General features: G+C 44.3%; 1 protein-coding gene across 1 annotated transcript in view; it reads left to right on the top strand.

The window, feature by feature from the left end:
* The first annotated feature begins 15,407 nt into the window (after positions 1–15,407).
* The window catches only part of BCAS1 (brain enriched myelin associated protein 1), a 122,617-nt gene continuing 114,633 nt past the window's right edge, over positions 15,408–23,391 (top strand). The window contains exon 1 of the mRNA XM_033962609.1: positions 15,408–15,601. Coding sequence (XP_033818500.1) covers positions 15,408–15,601 — 194 coding nt within the window. The remainder of the gene's footprint in view (positions 15,602–23,391) is intronic.

Consider the following 23,391-nt stretch of genomic DNA (forward strand, 5'->3'; position numbering starts at 1 on the left):
GACTACATTAGGCTCCTAATGAGATATATAAGTACGTACATACACATACCCACACACACACATATACTGTAGTTAGATACATACATACATATCACATATTAAGAGAGAATATTAGATGTATATATAATGCAAATATTTGCTGTTTTAAAATGGTTTATCTTTACTTTGTTTAACATATTAATGAAATCAAATATTTTGAATAGTATTGTTCTTATCAAGGCACAACAGTCTACAGAAGGATTATTGTTCTTGTGAATGTCTGTTACACCCACTAAGTCCCTTTGCACACAGTATCTCCCTGTACTAACTGTGGCCCAACGGCCTCTCTGCTCGTCTTGCCTCTCCTACAGAAAGAAAGAAAAAAGAAAAGAAAGAACTTCTCTCTTGTCGACTTTAAATAGCTAAGTAGACCCTTCCCATTCCTGCCAGATTTCAGCTGTTTTTTTTTTTTTAGAGTTTGTTAAATAATTTGGACTGCGGGAGTATTCTAGTGATTTAATTGGGGGTGGGTAGGCCAAAAATGCTTGTTTTGTTACGTTTCCTGTGTGATCTGTAGCATTGTTCATATTTGTTTTGTGTTGGCTCGTCTTCATTTCCATTTCGGAGGTCGTGTCATTAAGAATGCACCCTCTTTGCAAACAGTGTGTACTAATATTGGCAAATGACACTTCCCCCACCCCCCTCCTACACACACACACACACAGAATGACATGTTTTCCTTCTTCTTTTTATTTGTTAACGCCATGGGATAGGTCATTTGATATTTCCTATGTCATTATAAATGACAGCCCAACCCTAGTGTTTAAAACATTAGGGCTGAAAACCAGGGAATCCTGGTTCAAATCCCACCGCTGCTCCTTGCAATCTTGTGCAAGTTAATTAACCCTCCATTGCCCCCCAGTGGCATAGTAAGGGGGAGGCAGTCCAACTTGGATGCCATCTTGGTGAGGGCACAGGCACCCACCTCCTCTCCACGCTCCCCTCCACTGCTGTGTGTGTGCATCACTTCCCTTCCCCCGTACCTCTGTAATGTTCCTGGAGCAAGCAGAAACCCCCAAGCTGCTGTCACACCAGCGTCGGTTCTTCCTGGACCCGCACCTAGGAAGTGATGTCAGAGGAAGAGCCGAAGCTGGCGCGCCAAGAATGTCATAGAGGTATGGGGGGAGGGATGCGGCACTCACGCGGTAGAAGGGGGCGGGGGAGGGGCACCACCGCCACGGGCGCCTCTCGCCCTTGCTGCACCACTGACCGCCCCAGACACAAACATAGGCCCCCTTTTATTAAGCTGTGGGAGTGAGTGCCACACGGCAAATGCGCCAACACCCAGTCAATCCCTATGGGCGGCGGAGCATTTACCACGCCGGCCTGCGCTGCCCGCTTTAGTAGAAGAGGGGGGTTAGATTGTAAGACCTTCGGGGAAATGCCTAGTACAGCTTAATGTAGCTCACTTTGAGCTATAACTGAAAAAGGCGTGACCAACATGTTAATAAATAAATACATTCGACAGCTAAGACAATTGAAAAGGTCTTGTTTGCTAAGTCTTTAATTAAATTTCTCAGAAAATCTAAATCCTGAGGCTTCTGAAAGTTCCTCCCAGTCTTTACACAGCTCCATAGGCGTAAAACAAAGTGAGTCGCCACATTTTAGTCTGACACACACACGTTCAGACAGAATGCAGGAGCTTATATTGCAAATTCAATTACAAAATCAATACAGAAATTTGAACTAAAGAGAAACAGCTGAGCAGTTAAAGTTATATCTAGTATCGATGCTGTGAGTCTTATACTAGGCGCAAAGAGGATGTTTTGCCTGATAAAACAATTAGCATTTTAAAAAAATGAAAAAGACACCAATTAGCAGAATGAAGAAATGGAGACATTGAAAGTGAGAGAGCGATGTAAAGTTTAGTTTTAAATATATGGAGAGAGGATGTCGCCTGATGATTGGAGCAGCGGGCTGCCAACTAGGGAAGCCAACATTCATATCCCGCTTCTTCCACTAACGTTCCCATTGTTTAAGGTATCCACTTACAGCTACCACGGTTGGCTTTTAAAATATATGTAGCCCTGGTGTCTCGCCCCGCGGCGGGGCTCCGGCCAGCTCTTTGGGGCCAGTGGGTTCGCCCGCTCTGCACCAGGGCTCACAAAAAAAAAAACCCAAAACAACCAAGTCAGTTGAAATTTCTCACAGTCACTTTTGATCCCAGGCTCAATCGCAGCACCCAGGTCTCTCGCCAGCCCCTTGCTTTGCAGTAAACCAGCAGGGTCCAAGTTGCAATTGCATCTTAAAGGTTGGGTGAACAGAATTTTAGACATTATTTGCTCCCTTTCCTTTTGTCCTTTCCTATTATTATACTGTAATTCTTCCCTTTATTACCCCATTGTACCAGTAAGTCTCTAGTCATTGTTTAGTAAGTCCCTAAATGTTGCTCTTTGCAAAAAAAGTAAAAATTAAACCTATTGGTTGTATTTTATTGTTCATCACCTTGAAACTTTGTTTAGGCAATTAATCACATTTTTAATAAAGTTTGAAACTTAAAACTTGATAGCAGAAACTCCAAACTATTTACATACAAGGTTACGGACCCCTAGACCAGCCCAGTCCCACCCATCCCCACCAGGGTCACACTCCCGTTCCACCCTAAGCCTGCCCCAGCCCTGCCTCCAATCCTTTCCCCCTCCCCCCCCCCCCCCCCCCCCCGCTGCCTGTTCTCGTCAGACAGCACATCTGCACATGTGCAGATGAGACGCAATGATGTGCGCAGGCGCATGATCACATACAATCACACCCAAGTCCCCCTCTTCCGTCGTGCACATAAGTTCTTCACCCCCTAAACTGTACCGTTCCCTCGGGTTTTTGCAGTCCAAATGCATGGCCTTCCATTTCTTAGCATTAAATTTTCTCTCCTGGGATGCTTACTAGTCCATGGGTACCAGTTTGGGAACGAGTGTGCAGTTTGTGCAAATAAGAAAAGGCATTAAAAAAAACACAAAACAAAACAGAATTTGTAACGAAAAGCTGCTTTCATTGGTACATAAAAGCTCCCAGGAATTAAAAACAGTTGCCCAACAAGTGCCACATTATGGCAAAATCCGACAGCATCGGGGCAATAATACCAGCTGGTGTAAAATCACAAACTTCACCAGAACTTTTTTTTTTTTGTTAAATCTTTATTAAGTTTTCAAACCTAACAAAAAGTGCAAAACAATATACATACATATATTAATATTATAATCGATCAGTAACAATACAGAAAGGATAAAACCCCCCTTTCCCTTTCAGCGTTTTCAATCAGGGAGTAAAACCAAACAAAAGAAATACCCCCCCTTCCACCCTCCCCTGGATGTGTGCTAAAACAACAGAAAATAAAGCCACAAAAGCCGTTAATGGACCCCAAACTAATTTAAATAACTTATTATGCCCCAGCATGTCAGCATTCATCTTCTCATACTTATAACATAAGCATAAATTTGCCCCCAAAAAGTGAAACTAAGGCGATCCCAATTTTTCCTGGTCATAATAAGGAAAAGCCAACATTTATATCTGTCCAAGGGGGCTTTAGTATGTAATATCATCCCACATATGACTATATCATATGTCAATGGAATCGATGACCCCAGTATAGTATTAATCTGTCCCCATATCCAAAAATTGAGTACCAAAGGACAATAGAACAACAGATGATCCAGTGTCCCTATTTCAAGATGTCAGCACCAGCATCTATTAGATTTAGAACTATCTCATTTCTGCAAACGAACAGGGGTCCAGAAACTTCTATGTAACAAAAAAAACCATGGTTGTCTCATAGATGCTGACGCTGTACATCTCATCCTCCAAGTCCAAATCCGTGGCCATGGAGAAGCATTTCAGAACTCATCAGAACTAATGTGCTTCTTCCTGGGGTCATTTAAAGAAATGCTCCTTCTTTAAAAAAAAAAAAAAAAAGTCTGGACTATGTGCAAATAGAGTCCAACGAGAGAGAAAACCCCATGGAATAATAGATTTTTTAAAAAAGAAGTGGGATTGGACAACAAACAAAAAGGAGCCAAACAAACAAAAAGGAGCCAAAGTTTCCAAAATAAATGAGTTGATTGACAGGGATCCACAGAGGTGTTGACCTAACACGGCACCATGTTTCGGCGTGTGAGAACGCCTGCTTCAGGGGTCAAGAAATACTAAAACAATACATAAGACAAATAAAATCATGAATTTAAAATATACACTTATAAAATGAAATTAACGAAAATATAAAAATATGACAACATAAACAAACAAAACAGACTTCAGAGTACAATTTCAACATTTAAAGCAAATAGGACATAATCGCAGCAACATTTGTTTGACAACAATTTAAAAAGCAAACATAAAAATGAAAATTTTGGGAAGTGCTTACTAGAGAATGGCGCGGGGACAATTTTGGCCTTGTCCCCGCAGGAACTCATTTTCCTGTCCCATCCCCGTGAGTTCTTTTCCTGTCTCTGCTCCATCCTGCAAGCTCCGTCCTCATCTGCACAAGCCTCAAACAGTTTAAAATCATAAGCGTTCAAGGCTTGGGCAGATAAGGCAGAGCTTACAGGAATGGGGCAAGGACAGCGACAAAACTCACGGGGACGGGACGGGAAAATTGAGTTCCTGCGGAGACGGGGAGATATTAATCAGCATTGCACATTACAGTATATATCCAGAAATTACAGTATAATAAAAACTGTATTATTAAGTAGTTCCTGAACAATGTTTCTCTCTTTGGGGCTTCAGGTTCAATTGGAAAGTGCCCCAGGTGGCATTGTGCAAACATGAACCCCAAACTCTTCCCTGTCTTTCTGCCACTAGTGTGGCTAAGAAGTCTGGACTATGGTTTCCTTAGAACCTTGAGAACCTGCTCTTGAGTCTTGGGATCCCTTTCACCCCCCCCCCCCCCCCAAGTGTCATAAAGGATGCTTCAACTGAATCCTTCATGCTGTCTGTCTGAAAACTAGGAGCGTGATCTGGGAATCAAACCCGGGTGTATATACAGCTGTATCACTGGGCCATTGGACCAGTTTAAAAAAAAAAATCTAGAAAGCACATCTGTTTAAAACCCAGAAAAATTAAAAGGTCTTTTCAGGAGACAGTTCACCAGAGCTGAATTAAAAATAAACAGAGTGCCTAACTCAAATGTTTCCTATCTTGAGAGTGAACAACCCCCCCAGAATGCTATAAATTAAAGAAATATCTTTGCTGGATTACACCCGTTCTTGTAGATTTCCAGTTTACCAGAAGTCTTTAAGTCTTTATATACTGAAATATCTAGAGCAGTATTGTTTTGTTTTGGGAATCTGGCATTGTCCATTACAATCCATCATCTTCGGTGTTGAGCATAAAAAAGCTGGTGTTTCAAGTCTTGAAGAATCACATTCTTCTCTGTCAAAGATTAACAAGTTTAGCAGTTGTAAACTTATGTCCCCACATGCAATAAAAAAAAAACACCTTTTAAACATTTGCTAAGAAATACCTTTCATGTGATAGATATTCATCACTTTTGCCTTGGAATTCCGGGGGGGGGGGGGGGTGTCTATGAATTAAATATTTATTTATTTAAAACATTTTTAATCCGCCTTCAACCAAGGTGACTGTCATAGTGGAAAACACCCTCCAGGGATTCAAGACAAAGTTAGACAAGTTCCTGCAAGACCACAAGGTACGCAGGTAAGGCTAGACTCAGTTAAGGCTCAGGTCCTTGACCTGGGGGCTGCCGCGGGAGCGGACTGCTGGGCGCAATGGACCACCGGTCTGACCCAGCAGCGGAAATTCTTATGTTCATATGTACATATTTCAGGACTTGCACAACACAAACATCCCCTAGATCGGCAAAAATCATAAGATTATGCCATCTCAACCGCTCTTCCGTTTAATTCTTTAGGCATTTGAACAGGGAGAGGCAGGCTGTTTTATAAATGTCCTGCCTCATTTCCAAAACAGAGGCATCATTTTGCCATACTGAAACACAAGTGGCTGACGGTTTTAGCGCATCTCTCTAGATAGGAATGGCTCATATCTGGAGCCAGCCATGGATTTTCCAGGGCAGTATCTACATCATAGCACCAAAAATGACCACCGATCACCCCGGTGCTATTCAGATAGTGGCGAAATGAGGAGAGCAGACACCTCTCACGGCTGTACAAACGCCAAAGAGAACCTCTGCAGCGCGAGGGCGAAAACCGCAAACCCAGGGCTCCTTTTCTCCTTTTACGAAGGTGCGCTAGCATTTTTTAGCGCACGCAATGGATTAGCGCGGGCTATAGTGCGCACTAGCCAAAAAAAACCACCGCCTGCTCAAGAGGAGGCGGTGGCGGCTAGCGCGCACGGCATTTTAGCGTGCGCTATTCCACACGTTAAGGCCCTAACGCGCCTTGGTAAAAAGGAGCCCTAAAAGTCCATATTTTAAAGAAAATAGACACGAGCAGAAAAGACAAGCTCCTACAGCCTGGTTTGTAGGAAAGAAACTGGTTCTTGAGGGGACACCGCTGAGGTGAGAAGGCTTCCTACAAGTCCTGGCAGGTAGAGAGACATAACCCACTAGTCCCGGAATAAAGTGGGATTGTACAAGTACTGCATAATAATAGCAAAAATCACCACTGATCACTCCGGTGCTATTCAGAGAGTGGCAAAATGAGGAAAGCAGCCACCTCACGATTGAACAAAGAGCAATGAGAAAGTGAGGTCTCACAAAAGGCGGCAGTCCAAGGGTTAAATAGTCACTTCTGTTTATTAAATACAGTAATAGCAGATGAAGGAAAAAAACAGTCACTAGGATGAACATACGATACGAGTACATACAGTATACACGCGTGACATCATCACAACTGAGTCGATGGTTCTTCTCTCTCTGACGCTGCGGGAGTGTAGTGACTGTTCTAAACGAGCGAGGTCTTGCAATACAAGTACGTATAGTATTTTTAATTAAAGTTTTTGGGTTGTGGAATGAATCATCTGAGTTTCCATGATTTCCTATGGGGAAATTCGCTTTGATATACAAGTGCTTTGGATTACAAGCATGCTTCCGGAACGAATTATGCTCGCAAACCAAGGTTTTACTGTAATTGCATTATGAGTCATTTTCTAAACATGCCCTTTTCACTAAAGTTTCATATTTTTACATTCAATCCCATCATTTGGAGTTGCTAGTTATTTCCTCCCTATCCCTCCCCCCCCCCCCCCCCACCACCATTAGCTGGCTGCAGTTTCCAGCACAAGTGAATGATTTACCATCCAGGCAATTCACACATAGATCATTAAGACTTGGAGTCGGCATTGTAGTACAGCTCGATTCTGGGTCAGTGGGAAAAGCAAAAAGAATGAGGGACTTTAAAAATTAATAACCTCATTTCCATTGATATGCAATTATGTCAACGAAACACAGCGTTGAGCATTTAGAGGGCTTCTAGCTTTCCTTCCAGCAATCTTAATCGTGTTTCTCACCAAATTATGTATGCATGGGCAATCAGAAGTGCTGACAGGATTCAAAATGGAAAATGCTGTTCCCGAAATGGGAAGCCGTGGCCTCTGGGGGTTGCCAGCCTTAGAGACAAGGGGTTTTATATTCAGCTGGCTGAGATCAGAGTTTTGTTGAGCGCCGCAGGTGTTATCTCCGCAAATCCAATACTGGGCCATATCTGGACTGTAGTGTTGAATTTATGGGTAAACGGTACTGGCAAAAAAACATAAGGCTCCTTTTACCAAACCTCGCTAGCATGGTTAGCGCGCACAACTTTTAAGCACACGCTAACCCGCGCGCCGGCCATAAAACTACCGCCTGCGCGTTAGCGGCTAGCATGGCCAGCGGTTTTATCGTGCGCTATTACGTGTGTTAAACCGCTAGCGCGGCTTGATAAAAGGAGCCCATAGCCAATTTAGTGTGATATCCAGCACTCAACCAGTGTGGCCTAGTGGTTAGAGCTGCTGTCTCAGCACCTTGAGGTTCTGTGTTTATTCCCAGCCTGTTCCTTGTGACTGTGGGCAATTCACTTAACTTAACTTGCCATTGCCCCAGATACCACCGTTCGTTTGTGAGCGTGCTGGGACAGATAAGGAAAATACTTTAGAGCAGTGTTTTTCAACCTTTTTACACCTATGGACCGGCAGAAATAAAAGAATTATTCTGTGGACCGGCATCGGTCTGTGGACCGGCGGTTGAAGAACACGGGGCTAAGTCATGGGCCAGACCCCGCCCATCTCTACCCAGTCTCCACCCCAGACCCTGCCCCCATAATAGTACTAATTGCACCTTGCACGTCCCGTGCCTCATCTGGAAGCCTTCCCTCTGACATTGCAACGTCAGAGAGAAGGCTTCCGGTTCAGGCGCAGGATGCCCGTAGGAGCCACTGCCCATGGCTTTGTGCACTGAATCAGTTAGGAAGAGGGAGCTGGCTCGAAGATAACGCCGCATCGATCGCACCATGGACTGGCGGTTGAAGAACACTGTTTTGGGCTTGATGCACATGCTGGCCCTGTGGACCGCCAGGAAATTTCTGTGGACTGGCACTGGTCAATGAACCGATGGTTGAAGAACACTGCTTTAGAGTACCTGATTACTATTCAATGTATTGTAAACCGCCTTGGGTAAATCTCATAATGAAAAGGCGGTTAATAAATAAAATTCGTAAAGATAGGGCTTTATTTTATGTGGCCCTGTGTATAAAGTTACCTTGGTCAACTGAAAGTTGATATTCAGCACTTAACCAGCCAAGTGGTACTGAAAGTTACCGGTTAGCCCTGGGCAGACGATTTAAATAGCCAAGGGCCTCTCCTAACCATTTGAATCATAGTAAATATTGGTCCCTATATTTTGTGATAGGTTCGACAGCAGAGATCAAGCGTCGATTAGCACTGGGGTGTGCGGCCATGGTGAGCATGGACCAAATATGGAAGTGCACGGACATCTCAGTCACCATCAGACAAAGACTGATCACTGCCATTGTGTTCCCAGACGCAACATATGACTGCGAGACATGGACACTCACAAAAACAGATAGGAGAAAACTCGACACCCTCGAGCTGTGGTGCTGGAGAAGACCTCTACGAATCTCATTGACAGCTAGGATCACCAACAAAGATGTTCTTGATCATATAAACCCAGAGTGGTCCCTGGAAGGCTAGATTACCAGACAGAAAAGGACCTATTTTGGACATGCGATGAGGGCAAATTCACTAGAAAAGGAGGTGCTACTCAGAATGGTCAGTAGTAAAAGGAAGCAGGGAAGACCAAAGGCCCGTTGGCTGGATGCCATCAAGAATGACACAGAAATGAACATCAAGCAATTGAAAGAAGCCGCAGAAAGCAGGGAAGCACGGCAAGGACTGGCCTACAGAGTATCCAAGGGTCAAACACAACTGAATGGATAGTAGCAGTAGCCATCGACTCTTGTTTGAGTCCAAGTGACTTGGTGAACATCATCATGGTTTTGAGGCAGAATACAGAAGTAGATTGCCAGGCCTTTCTTCTGCACAGTATAAATTTGATGTCACATCAAATGTGATCCTCCGCTCAGTAGTGTACTAAGGGGGGGAGGGGGGGCGGTCCGCCCCGGGTGCCAGCCCTGAGAGGGGTGCTCCCGGCCTTGCCATTCAGTCCCCCCCCACCCCGAAGGACCGCTCGCACCCCTGGCATCCCTGCACCACCTATGAAGCAGCCCACAGCGGGATCGCGATGTCGGCGATCCCTTCGCTACTTCGGCGCTGCTTCCTGCGCCGCGGTCCTGCTCCTCCCCTTCTCTGACGTCAGAGAAGGGGCGGGACCACGGCGGAGGAAGCAGCTCCGAAGCAGCGAAGGGATCGCTAACATCGCGATCCCACTGCGAGCTGATTCAGGTGGTGCAGGGAGGCCAGGGGGGCGAGTGGTCCTTCGGGGGGAGACTGAACTCAAGGCCGGGAGCACCCCCTCAGGGCCTGATTCAGGTGGTGCAGGGAGGCCAGGGGGGGCAAGCGGTCCTTCGGGGTGGGGTGGGCAGGCAGGCCGGCAGGCAGGCCTTCAAGGGGGAGGGAGGGGTGAAAGGCAGGCAGGCCTTCAAGGGGGGGGGCAGGCAGGCCTTCAAAGGGGGGGACAGGCCTTCAGGGGGGGGGTCAGGCAGGCAGGCAGGCTTTCAAGGGAGGGACAGGCCTTCAAGGGGGGGGTCAGGCAGGCACGCAGGCTTTCAAGGGAGGGACAGGCCTTCAAGGGGGGGGACAGGCAGGCAGGCTTTCAAGGAAGGGACAGGCCTTCAAGGGGGGGACAGGCCTTCAAGGGGGGATAGGCCTTCAAGGGGATCAGGCAGGTAGGCCTTCAGGGAGGGGGGACAGGCAAGCAGGCAGGCAGGCCTTCAAGGGGGGTGCAGGCCTTCGGGGGGGGGGGTGCAGACCTTCGGGGGGGAGTGCAGGCCTTCAGGGGTGGGATGCAGACCTTTAAGGGGGGGACAGGCCTTCAGGAAAGGGGGCCCTGGTGTAGAAATACACGGAGGGAATGAGGGAGTTCAAAGAGACGCGCATATGCCAGACTTTGGGTGGGAAGAAATAATGGGTCTGAAAATAGAGAAGAGGGAGAGATGATGGACCATAGTTTTTAGAGAGGGAAGGAACAGAAAGGGAGAGAAGTTAGACACAAGGGATGGTGTGGAGGGGGGGATAGAGATACTGGATAAGAGGGTAGTTGGGAAAAGAAAGGGGAAATGGTGGACCCTGGGGTGGTGGGGAAGGAGGGAGAGATGCTGGATGAAAGGGTAGTTAAGAAAAGATAGATCTGTGGAGGGAGACGAAAAAAGGATAGATGCCAGACCTCCTGGGGAGGGAAGGGAAACGGGGAGGACAGAGATTGCAGATGGATGGTTAGCATGCAGAAAGAAGGAAGAAAGAGACCCTGGCAAGCAAGTTATCAGAAGACAACCAGAGCCTTGGACCAACAAGATTTGAAAAATAACCAGACAACAAAAGGTAGAAAAACTAATTTTATTTTCTGTTTTGTGATTACAATATGTCAGATTTGAAATGTGTATCCTACCAGAGCTGGTGTTAGACCGCAAATGTGAGCTAGGATTTAACAGAGAGGAAAAGTCTTTTTTGTTTCTTTATTTTATTTACACCACAGCGCCAGTGTGGTTAGGAGAAGCCAAAGGGGGGTGAAAAAGCTATAAAATAAACCCACCAGGATGTTTTAAAAAAAACATACAAACACCCAATTGGGCAGGAAAGTTGAATCGAAAAACCAATTCAATAGGCTGAATCGAATCGAAATTTTTTTTTTCTTGAATCGGGCAGCACTAGTTTGCACTACTGTCTTAGACTTTAGGACCTGGGATTGGAGAGAGATAGCATCCTCAGTACTTTATAATGCAAGTGAAACGAGGATTTGGTCAGACTTTTGAAGGGTCTGCAGAAGAAAAATATTGTATAGGCTGGGGACATGAGACAGCAGGAAATGGGAACTTTTCTTCCTTCTATTTTTGTGAATGGCAAGGCTGAGGATGTCAGAGAGTTCAATTAAAATATGTGCTTTATAAGAAAATATAATAATGTGTTTTATAAAGTTTATAAGCATTGCTGGCCTACCCGTTGAGGTGTTCCTAATGGTGGTGGTGGTGGTGGCAGCGTGTCAATGTGTTGAGAGGAAGAGGTGGTCTGGGAAATTCTGCTGAGCAAACTCTGGGCCCATTTCCACCCCCCAGTTAGTCCACTCCACTCAACTGGTTCACACATTGAGTGGGTCTTTGAGTGTTGTGCCTGGGTAGTTGTTTTGGGATCTCTTCTAGTGGTTTGTCAGTATTTCCTTGTGGTCCAAGGAAGGAAACTTTGTTAACCACCTTAGCATTGACCTTCAGAATATGTTTGTAACAGCGCTGCTTGTGTGGCATTAGACTATGTAGTGATCGAAAGAAAAAAACAGATCTTTACACATTTTTGCATTATATGGTGGGTGTATGAAGAGATTCACATTTCCTGCACAGCTAAGTCCTTGTGAAGTTACCTTGTTCTTTCTGTATTTGACATCTAGCAAGGTCTCTGTTTGGAAGGAAAGAACTAAGCTTAAAAATGATGTGGCCAGAAGTTATGGTAAAAGCAGATAGCATTGCTGATTTTAAGAAAGGTTTGGACAAATTCCTGGAGGAAAAGTCCATAGTCTGTTATTAAGACATGGGGGAAGTGTCTGCTTGCCCTGGATCGGTGGCATGGAATGTTGCTACTCTTTGGGTTTTGACCAGGTACTAATGATCTGGATTGGTTACCATGAGAATGGGCTACTGGGCATGATGGACCATTGGTCTGACCCAGTTAGGCCATTCTTATGTTATGTTCTCATCTGTAGGGGCCTTTGTTTTCACTTCTTATTTTAATGTATTTTTTTTCTGGGAACTTATCAGTGTTTTTTATAATGGGAACAAAAATGGAAGAGAATTAATGTGTGTGGAATGGGGGGTAACTAATTTCTTCAGCTAAATAATTCAATCCACTTCAAACAGACATAGGAGAACTCACGCACCATTTACACACCCTCCAACCAAAATCGACAAAAGAAAAAAAACTGTTAGACAACCTCCTAACACTCGACCCCCCAACTCTACAACCTATTGACCTCGACCACAGACTACAAAACCTTCAAAAAAGAAATAAAAACCCTTCTATTCAAAAACACATAAAACCGAACTAACACAATCAGAACTGTCCCAAGCATCACCTGCAACTACTCCATATGTACTTCTGATGTCATGACAATTCAGACATAATTTATGTTATGTTTGGATTAATGGTTTCATATATGAGGTTCAATAAAAGAGAATTTTCAGTGCCTGTTTCTATTATGACCATTTATTTTTCATGGTTATTACAAAAAATATTTTTTTACATGGGGGGGTGTCAAAAAATGATGGGGTGCCACATACCCTAGGTACGCCACTGCCTCCGCCTCCAACGCTGCCCATCTACTGCTGCCCAGATGGCTGGTACATCGTTAGTCTGACATCTCCGTGGAAACCTTTCCACCTTGGGAGACCCTGCTGGTAGTGAAACTACCGATGACATAGTGTTCAGCTTCTCAGATGCGCGCAAGCCCCAATGACACCTCAAGCCCATGATACCATGAATGGAGCCTTATATTTTACTGATATGGCAATGGTATCAGTACTTGTATTCCGCCAGCTCCCACAAACAGGTTCACAGTGGATAACAAACAACTTTACGAAATATATAAATCCAAATAAACCAATAACAACTTTTTAAACAAATAAGACTTTAAGGGCCAAATTCTATAAATGGCATCCTGATTGTAGGTGGCCAACTGCTGCCTAAGTAGTCAACCGGAACGCATGTTTTGTTTTGTTTTTTTAAACCTTCTGAGGCAGGCTGCCTACATTGTGGGTGCCTCTGGAAGCCTAGGGAAGTGCATAGGCCTGATTGTAAGCAGACGCAACTGCTGAGCTTATTGCGGCAAATTTCAAAATCTCTAATCCCCTACAAACCACAACGCTCTTTACGCTCATCAGAAATGAATTTACTAACTATCCCCTCTTTAAAAATCATCGGTACGAGAAGAGCAGACATCTTTACCGTAGCAGGCCCGCAATCATGGAACTCCCTCCCTCAGTATATTAGAATGGAACATGATACCTCAGCTTTTAAAAAACTTTTAAAATCTTATTTGTTTAGGGACGCCTACGATCTCTAATATTTTAACGTATCTACTTGATCTAAATTAATATTCATAAAGAGTGCCTTGTAACAATTTACCCAACCTTTTGTTTTTTCCCTTTTTTCCTATGCCCTTATTGTAACTTTGTCCCCTTTTTCCCCGCTTTCTTGTTAGTCATTATTGAAATTTGTTGTTTTTAAAGTATATTAATGTTTCTATGTTTTAATATATTATGTACATCGCCTAGAATGTTTATATAGGCGATATATTAAGAATTAAAATAAACTTGAAACTTGAAACTTGTGTGTGCAATTTAAAGAATAGTGTCAGTTGGGCATGTAATTAGGTGCTAATTGGTATTAACACCCAATAATTGGCACTAATTAACATTTTTGCATGTAACTGCCATTAGTTGCAATTCTATATTTTATGCATGCAAAATCCATCTCTCCCAACTGCAAGAGGGCATGGACATGGGAGGGGCAAGGCCGGGTCAGGGGCGTGCCTAGCACTTATGTGTCCAGGTTATAGAATACTAGCATTTACCCCCTCTTTTATTAAAGTGTGCTAACCGATTATCGTGCTCTAATTGAATTAGCGCACGCTAAACGCTACTGCGTTCATAGACTAACATGCACGCATTAGTGTTTAGCGCGCGCTAATTGATTAGCGCACCTTAGGACTCCTTTTCCTATGCTGCACTAGCGGTTTTAGCGTGCATGCTAGACGCTAACGCCTCCATTGAGCTGGCATTAGTTTTTGGCACGTAGCGTGGGGTTAGTGCGCGCGGCAATGTAGCGTACCTTAATATAAGGAGCCCTTAGTAAAAGAGCGCCTTAGTAGGGGTGGACTTTTACACCAGCCATCAAGCTGGCCTAAAGTTAGGTATGTAAATGCAGACTTTTTCTAGTTTCAATAATGGCAATTGCGTACTCTTCTAAGTACCTACCTGTAGGCGATCTATTACCCTCCAAGAGTGCAAACTATTCACAAAGAATGCACACTCTTTCAGATAAAGTGCTTACTCTTTCCAATAGTGTTCACATGTGCACTATGTCAGGAAGTGTAGATCATCTTTGCAAAAAGTGCATGCTCTTTGGAATAGTGTGCAATGTTAATGACACGGGGGAAGGGGGGGGGACAACATTTTGTGCTATTTTCCTGCCATTTTTGTTTGACAATATGACATGGGACAAGTGGTTGATATTTTTCACATCATTTCAAACAAATGCACATCCCTGATAGATACGGAAGGTCTTAGTGCAAAGGTCTAGGATGGAATGATTTATCTCAGCATGTCAAGACAAATCACAAGGTTCACAGAGAAAATATTTGACAGGAGCTTGTTTTTCTGGAAATAAGTCTTCATGATCGAATTCTGGATAGTCCATGGAAATGAAAGTGTTTCCAGTCAAAAAAGAAAAAAAAAAAGTCCTCCACTGACGGTCTTCCCCGACGACCCCCGACAAACGCGGCACGAGAGAAAATTGACAGGAGGGTGCCCATTCCCTCCTGCCAAGCAGAACACCCCAATGCCATGCCCCCCTGTGCCAGGCACCCCCGAACCACTGTCCCCCCAAACCCGTCTAAAATGGCAGGAGGGATGCCCACTCCCTCCTGCCACTGGACCCCCCCCTCCCCACAAACACACACGAACCTCCCCCGTACCTTTTTTAAAAATTGGAAGCAGGAAGCTCAGTCTGAGGCTCCTGCTTCAGGACCGCCAGTGCTAAATGATAATGATAGACTTCTGGATAATTTTGGATAGTCCGTGGAAATGAAAGTGTTTCCACTCAAAGCTGTGGGTGGTGAGCTGAGTGCTCCACCCATTCGCAGTGCAGAAGAGAGTCAACACCCTCCTCACCTGCAGAGTCCGGAGCTGGAAGAGAGGCGACTGCCACAAGCCACCTGCACCTCACAGTCAGCTAGCTTGGAGCTTCAAAGGATCACTGCCCAAAACCTGTTCCCAAGGTAAGGCACGGCTGAATTATATGTGTCATTCCTCACCTCTTCCAAATCTGCGGGGTTAGTTGCATTGCCTGTGTGCTCTCGTTTTACAGAGGGCTCCTTGCAGACGTTTCCAGCTGGGAACTAAAAGCAATGTTCCCTTGTTTTCATAATGCAAGAGCAAGGTTATTCTCTTTACAGCCGGTCAGTGGCATAATAACTCTTTTAAGTTAAAAACTTTTTTGTAGCCCTTTCAGGACCAAGGGACATATTTGTCCCATAACTTTAAAATCCTATAAATTTTGATTGGGATAGTCTACAGTTCTAAATTTGATATGTACGGATTCCATATGATACTGCCTTTATGTAAACAAACTGGTTCCGACATTCATTCATTAGCGTCGTTGCCAGATTGACGAGAAGATTCACTTGCCACACTGTCCATAAGCCAGAAGTGTGATTTTTTTTTTTAAAAAATAATGATATTTCACAAAAAAAATCAATTTTTTGGCATCTGCAAGCCCTTTTTACCATAAAAATGTCGTCAAAACCACAAAAATTGGCCTACGATCCTTATGGTCCTGAAAGGGTTAAAAAAAAGTCTCTGCCAGGAGATTTGAGGAGCGATTTCTGAGGCTGCAAATGATGCAGAAAATTGATTACAGAAGTTCAGGCCGATAAGAAACTCCTTATAGTGTGGGTAAATAATTTGCTAGCCTATACCTGAAGCGCAAAGGCACTGTAGAATGACAACCACCCTTTTTTATTTTATGTATTGGAAAATTGTTATACGCATTGAAATATATGATACTGCGTAGATAACAAGTCCTCTCAATTTTCTTCACACTTCTACCTCTAACCCTCTCTTGTAGTTCCTTCCTATTTCTCCTGCTGTAAACCGTGTCGAGCTCTACGAACGTGGAGATGATGCGGTATACAAACCTCAGGATTAGATTAGATTAGATTATTACACTTGAAACTTGAAACCAGGTGGCCTTTGCAAGAATAACAGTGGCAGTCGTATGTAGCAGGGCTTTCTCGATTGATTTTTGCGGCTGAGCTTTGATATGGCCTGGGGTGATCGTTGCTTTCCCTAAGGGCTAAGTACTTTTAATAAATACTCTTAATGCGCTGTGTCTGTGCCCTCTTACTACTACTACAGCGCTGTACATTTTAGCATACAATAGATGGTCCCTGCTCAGAAGAGCTTACAGTCTAATTTAGACAGGACATTTCGGGGTTGGGGAGATTGTGGTAGAGGAAATGATACAATGGGTCTAGGTATCTGACAGCAGTGAGTGGGAGTCAGGAGTTTTCAGAGCATCTAAACATTTAGGCAGTGGGTACCCACCCTTTCTGGGACACAAGGCCAGACCAGAAGCTGGTTGTACAACATGGCTGAGAAAAAACTGAGAAGGTGCTTCTTATTCCCAACCAAATTTCTCTATTCCAGCTGCCATTTTCGTAACGCCTGCTCAGTATTTTCCGTGTATCATCACATGCACAGTAGAGGTTTCCTAATTAGCACTCACAACCTGCTGACCGGAGCCAGGCCTAACAAATGCCTACAGTAAGAGATCTTTTATAACTTAAGACTCCTTCGGATGTTACTTGCAGAATACCTGCAGGCTGTTTACGGTGCCTCTTCCGCATTTTTGTGCCTGCCCACAGTCCTATGGTAGGGTGGTTGCAGATTGCTGAGCTACGCTCTCGACAGGTGACAGAATGTGATATGGAAGCAAGAGGAATGCTCATTTTAGGAACCGGAACTCCAAGATGAAGTTTCCTTTTTTAAAATTTTCCTTCCTTTAGCCCTCGGCTGCATTTTAAAGATGTAGCTTAGCATCTAAGATGAATACTTTCATAGCTGCTGGATACTGAGAGGCAGAATACATGCCCTGGTCCAGGGTGTGCGAGGCTCTAGCCCAGACATGGGCAAACTACGGCCCGCAGGCCATATCTGGCCCATTTAGTTTTTTAATCCGGCCCGCAAATCGCGAGCCCTACATACCTCCCTCCAGAACAGGGTCAGGCCGGCAGCACTCTAAACAGGCTGCTTTGTGGCCTTCTCTTGTCGGAGAATTCCCTCTGCCACATCACTGATGATGTTATCAGTAACGCGGCATACGGAAGACCCCCCAATGAGAGAAGGCCTGTTTAGAGTGCTGCCGGCCCAATGCTGCTCTGGATGGAGGTATCTAGGGCTTGTGGTTGGCGGGGTTCGGATGGGAGGGAAGGATGGAGGGTTAGCGGAGGTTCAGCTGCCTGTCGGGGATGGGTGTTCAAGGGTTCTGCTGCACAAGGGATGGGAGGGAAGGATGGAAGTTGGGCAAGGATTCTGCTGCACGAAGGAAGGAGGGAAGGATAGAAGCTGTGCAAGGGTTCTGCTGCACAGGGGGATGGGAGGGATGAAGAGATAGAAAGATTCTCTTGGTCTGGCCCCTCTGTCAAATTTAAGAACCCATTGTGGCCCACGAGCCAAAAAAGTTTGCCCACTCCTGCTCTAGCTCTTCAGAGCCACAAAAAGGTCTGTTTCCCTGATAGCCAGAAATGAATATATATGACTGATGTGTATACATTGAAGGCAATGCATGAAACTATATCTCATCCATTGTGAATAGCCGGCACTTGAGGTCTGGCATCAGTCATCATTCCAGTACATTTCCTGTATGTGCTTACCAGTTACTGCTGGGAGAGATCTGATGCCGGACAAGGTGTGCCCTTGGTCTGTCACAGTAAAAAATATGATACACCAGGTCAGCGCTTCTCAGCCCAGCCCCTGGTGCACATCCAGACAGGGTTTTCGAATATCCACACCCTTTCACTCAGCACATCCACAGTAAAGCATGCGAGAGATAGATTTGCATTCACCGATCTCCTTGGTACTATCTCATGCATGTTCATTGTGGACATCCCGAAAACCCAACTAGCTGGGCAGTGCCCCAAGGACTGGTTTGAGAAGCGCAGCACTTAGGGTGACACTTTTTTTCCTCTTATCGTCTCCATGCCACAAATGAATGATCTTTGTCTCGAAGAAATAGATGTGAGCATTGATGGCTTAGGACGGCTCTGGGAGAATCCTCGATAAAGCGCTGTAGCGAAACATGTCGGGTTGAATCTCCCCAGATCGCAGACTAAAGCATTTTAAGAAAAGATAAGTCTAAATTATTTCTATAAACACTTTGCACAAGTCATTGAATTATCATATAAAAAAATTAATATGGAATGGATCTGTGACGATGAGATATATTGAGCGGTGAGTGGTGTCGCTGAGATCTGGAAGTGAATGATATAAACGCATTAGCCTTGAAGTTAAGATTTGCATCTTTACTACTTGAATTACTTGAGATGTTGGAGAAAATTTGCTATTATATACAATACAATAAATCAATTTCTAGACATAACCACAGTTCTTATGCGGTTCACACAAGAGTAATAAGGATACAGAAATAATTCGAATGAAGAAATCTAATTGCCTATGGATTTGTTAAAGAGATGAGTCTTTAATTGCCTTCTAAACTGAAGGGAAGAGTGAGATAAGGAGCGCAAATGCCTGAAATCACTATCGTGCTTAGCAACTTGGAAAGAGGGTTGTCGCTCGTGGAAAGGCGAACAAAGCATGGTTTTTTTCTCAAGTGTTTCTGAGATGAAAAAAAATCCAAATGAATCTGTCAGGTATTGTGGGGCCTGACCAGTGGCGACTTTATATACGAGTAACATGATCGTATTTTCTTTGGTTGTATATATTGCAGTATTCTGAATAATACGCAGTCGTAAGATGTTCTTTTTGAATCCCGCAAGGTAGACTATGGGCTCCTTTTACGAAGCCGCGTTGGCAGCTTTATCGCACGCACCTTTATAGCGCGCGCTAGCCGAAAAACTACCGCCTGCTCAAGAGGAGGCGGTAGCGGCTAGCGTGGCTGGAAAATTAGTGCACGCTATTACATGCGTTAACCCGCTAACGTGGCTTCGTAAAAGGAGCCCTATATTACAGTAGTCAAGCTGGCTCAGCACCAGAGCCTGAACCAAAGTTCTAAATGCAGGGGCGTGAGAGTAGGATCTAAGCGAGCGCAGTTCCCACAGCATTTTTTTTTAAAACCCACTTGCGGACCACATTGTCAACTTGATGTTTCATGGTTAGATTATGATCCAGGGGAACACCCAATATTTTAATTATTGGGTGAATCGTAGGTTGTTTGGAATTTACAGATATTGTCGAATCATATGATGACTGTCGGAGAGAGGCGAAAAAGAATTTTGTTTCGGCAGCATTCAGTGGCACATGGGAAACTGACAGGAGCAACAAAAGGAACACATCGGCTGTGGCCACTCAGACCCTCAATTCATTTCATATAAGTACCACTCAGTGGCATAGTAAGGGGGAGGCGAGGGGGGTGGTCCGCCCTGGGTGCCATGTTGGTGGGGGCGCCGGCACCCCTCCTCCTCTCTGCCCGGCTGCCTCTTCCCATTCCTTCCCTCCACTTGCCCGCCCCTGCCCTTCCCATCATACCTCCAATTGAAGTTGTTATATCGCTTCATTGAAGCGGGCCAGCCTATTAAAGGCCCCGAGGCTGCCTCATGAAACCGCGGCTAAACTACTGCTTAGGGGCAGCTCTGTGCCGAAGTTAAAAGCACACAGAGCTGCCGCTAGCCTAAAGACTCTTGGGCCACTGAAGGAGAGCAAAGAGCAGCTGTCCTGGAGGTCTCCCTTCCTCTCATCTTTGCAGGTCCCTTTTATCCACTTTTTTTTTTTCTTCAAACGGCGATGGGCCCCGGCATCGACGTCAAGTAAGTTCCACTGTTCCTTGCAAGTGGTTCTGCTTGGCCAAAGCTTCCCCTCTGACATGAGCCACCCTCAGGGGAAAGAAAGTGACCCGCAAAGGTGAGGGGAAGGAGGGCAGATGATGGAAGTGAGGAGAAGAGAGAGAGAAGGGGACAGATGATGGAAGTGAAAAGAAGGGAGAGAGAACAGAAGGCAGATGGATATCAGTTGAGAGGGGAGAGCAGATGCTGAATGGAAGTAGGGAAAGAACACATACTGGATGGAAGGAGGAGATAAATAAAGGGGGAAGGAAATAGAGTTAGTAAGATAATGGAGTGGTGAGGGAAAGGGGTGACAAGCTGTGGGTAGACACAGTGAAAAGAGGGAAACAGGACTAAATAGTAAGAAAGAATTTAATTTAGATGAAGGCAGACAATAGAGAAGGAAGACCAGAGAAGAAAAGGAAAGGGAAGAGAGAGGAGAGAACGATATCAGATCTGAGTGGAGGAAATGAGAAGAGAGGGATGCTAAAAACCACAGGGGGGAGGGAAGGAGAGAGATGCCAAACCATGAGGGGAACAGAAGGAAGATGATGGATGCCAGATCAAATTGGGGAGGGGCAGGAGGAGAGATGGCAGGGAAAGACAGACAGTGAATGGAAGGGGCAGATGCTTGGCTGAAGAGACAGAGGGCAGACGCTGGATGGAAGAGAGTGAAAAGACAATGAAAGCAGAAACCAGAGATGACAAAAGGTAGAAAAAAATAATTTTATTTCTATCTTGTGATTAGAATATATCAGATTTGAAATATGTATCTTGCTAGATCTGATGTTAGACATAACTGGGGAGTGCAAAGCCCAGGCAGTGCTTCTTTAGCTTCCTGCTGGCTTAGGGCTCTCTCTGACCAGGGGGCAGTTGCCCTAGTTCCACTCCCCTAACACCATTCCTGCCATGTGTGACTGTGGTATTCTGTTACATGATATTTGTGTAGCATTCTGTAATAATTTGGCTTATTCAGTTTTCTTGATAGTAGAGGGGATATATGTGAAGGGGAGGGGAGACAGGGGTTTTGTTGATCTTTGCCCTGTATTATTTGTATTTATAAAATGACAATTTTATAGGATATTGTTTCTTTTTATACTTTAATAAAATATGTTCAATATAAAATCATAACTATTTGAGGCTTGTGCGGATGGGATCAGATGGTTTGTGGGACTGAGCTCGCGGGGCCGGGCGGCGATAGTTTTTTAAAAAAAATTTCAGTCAGTAGTTTGCCAGTCCACGAAATAATTATTTTATTTCCGCCGGTCCATAGGTGTAAAAAGGTTGAAGAACACTGGCCTAGGGGGATGAAAGACCCTTTAAGGTTGTAACCACCCCCTGCATCATCCAGCTCTCCCTATGGACTGGAGCTAGCATTTACATTCAGGGCTGACTATCAGGTTTATTATTACACTTAGGGGTCCTTTTATTAAGCCGCGCTAGCGCGTCGGACATTTCATCACGCGCTAACCCCCGTGGCCGGCTAAAAAACTAACACCTGCTCAGTGCAGGCGTTAGCGGCTAGCGCAGCAGGCGGTTTAACGCGCAGTATTACACGCGTTAAACCCCTACCGCAGCTTTATAAAAGGACCCCTTAGACGCTCCTTTACCAAATGTTAGATCAGCGTCTCTCAAACTTTTTTTTAGTTCTGACACATTTAGGGCCTCTTTTACAAAGGTGCGATAACCAATTAGCACGCGCTAAACGCTAACGCCTGCATGCTAGCCTATGGATGCGTTAGCGTTTAACGCACGCTAATTCGATTAGCACACGCTAATTCGATTAGTGCATGCTAATCAGTTAGCGCACCTTAGTAAAAGAGGGGGTAAATGGAGCAAATGTTTTTCGCGGCACATTATAATTCAAATGATAAAATTGCAAAATCAACCAAAAAATTAAATTTGAAAGTTATTTAAACTTAAGCTATGTATGGGTAATTGTAACAACAGTGAAACTAAAGTAAATAGAATAGAATTGTTAATCGGTGCGATGGATGCGCTTGTTTTTGAGGGCAAATTAACTCAAAGCACAGCTCAATAGTCAACAAGCAAACACGCATTCCATCATCCACCATCCGCAGTCGGTCTCTTTTCTTCGATTTAATTTCTGTCAGCTGAAAATCCAAGTTCGCAAAGATAAGATCCAAACGGTTACTGATTTGTTGCACAACTTAGGATAACTGCTGCATAGAAAATAAAAATAAAATGACTTGCCCTTAGTTTTCAAGGACCAATCATGTCAAAGAACGATGCTTGTCTGGGAGATTGTATCCTTACGCACACAGGCGCTCATAACATTGATAGACTCTTGCATACACGATGTACATGCCATCTATTCTAGTGTACATTCTTATGAAGGGAATTTTTTAAAATAAAGTAAAACTCTGAAATCTCTGGTGGCACACCCGGAATCTCTTCGGGGCACACCACTTTGCAGTGGCATATAGTTCAACCTAAGCACAGTACCGGGCAGAGCTTTGGATTCTTGCCCAGAAATAGCTAAGAAGAAAAAATTTAAAAGATTTAAATTGAATCAGGTTGGGCAGGCTGGATGGACCATTCGGGTCTTTATCTGCCGTCATCTACTATGTTACTATGTGATACTACATTACATGATACACACTGTCTTAACTGTAATCATATCCAAACATATTTTAAAGTACAGCATAAACAACATGGGCTAGATTTACTAAAAAAAAATAAAAAAATAAAAAATAAATATATATATATATATATATATATACTGCATGCTAGCACACATGAATGCATGCTATTTATCACAGGTCTCTGTTTATGCAATGGGATCTATGTACTAATAATGTCCATTAACAGAAAAAACATGCATTAAAACAGAAACATCTTTTAGTAAGTCAGCCCTACAATACAATCCAATCCTTAGGTTTATATACCGAGTCTTCTCCATAAAAGGGGCGCGACTTGGTTTACAGATGGAGTGCAATGGAAGAGAAACTCAGAATAAATTAAAAAAAAAAAAAAATTTCTGCGTTAAA

This window comes from Geotrypetes seraphini, chromosome 11 (assembly GCF_902459505.1).
Source record: "Geotrypetes seraphini chromosome 11, aGeoSer1.1, whole genome shotgun sequence".
Lineage (NCBI taxonomy): Eukaryota > Metazoa > Chordata > Amphibia > Gymnophiona > Dermophiidae > Geotrypetes > Geotrypetes seraphini.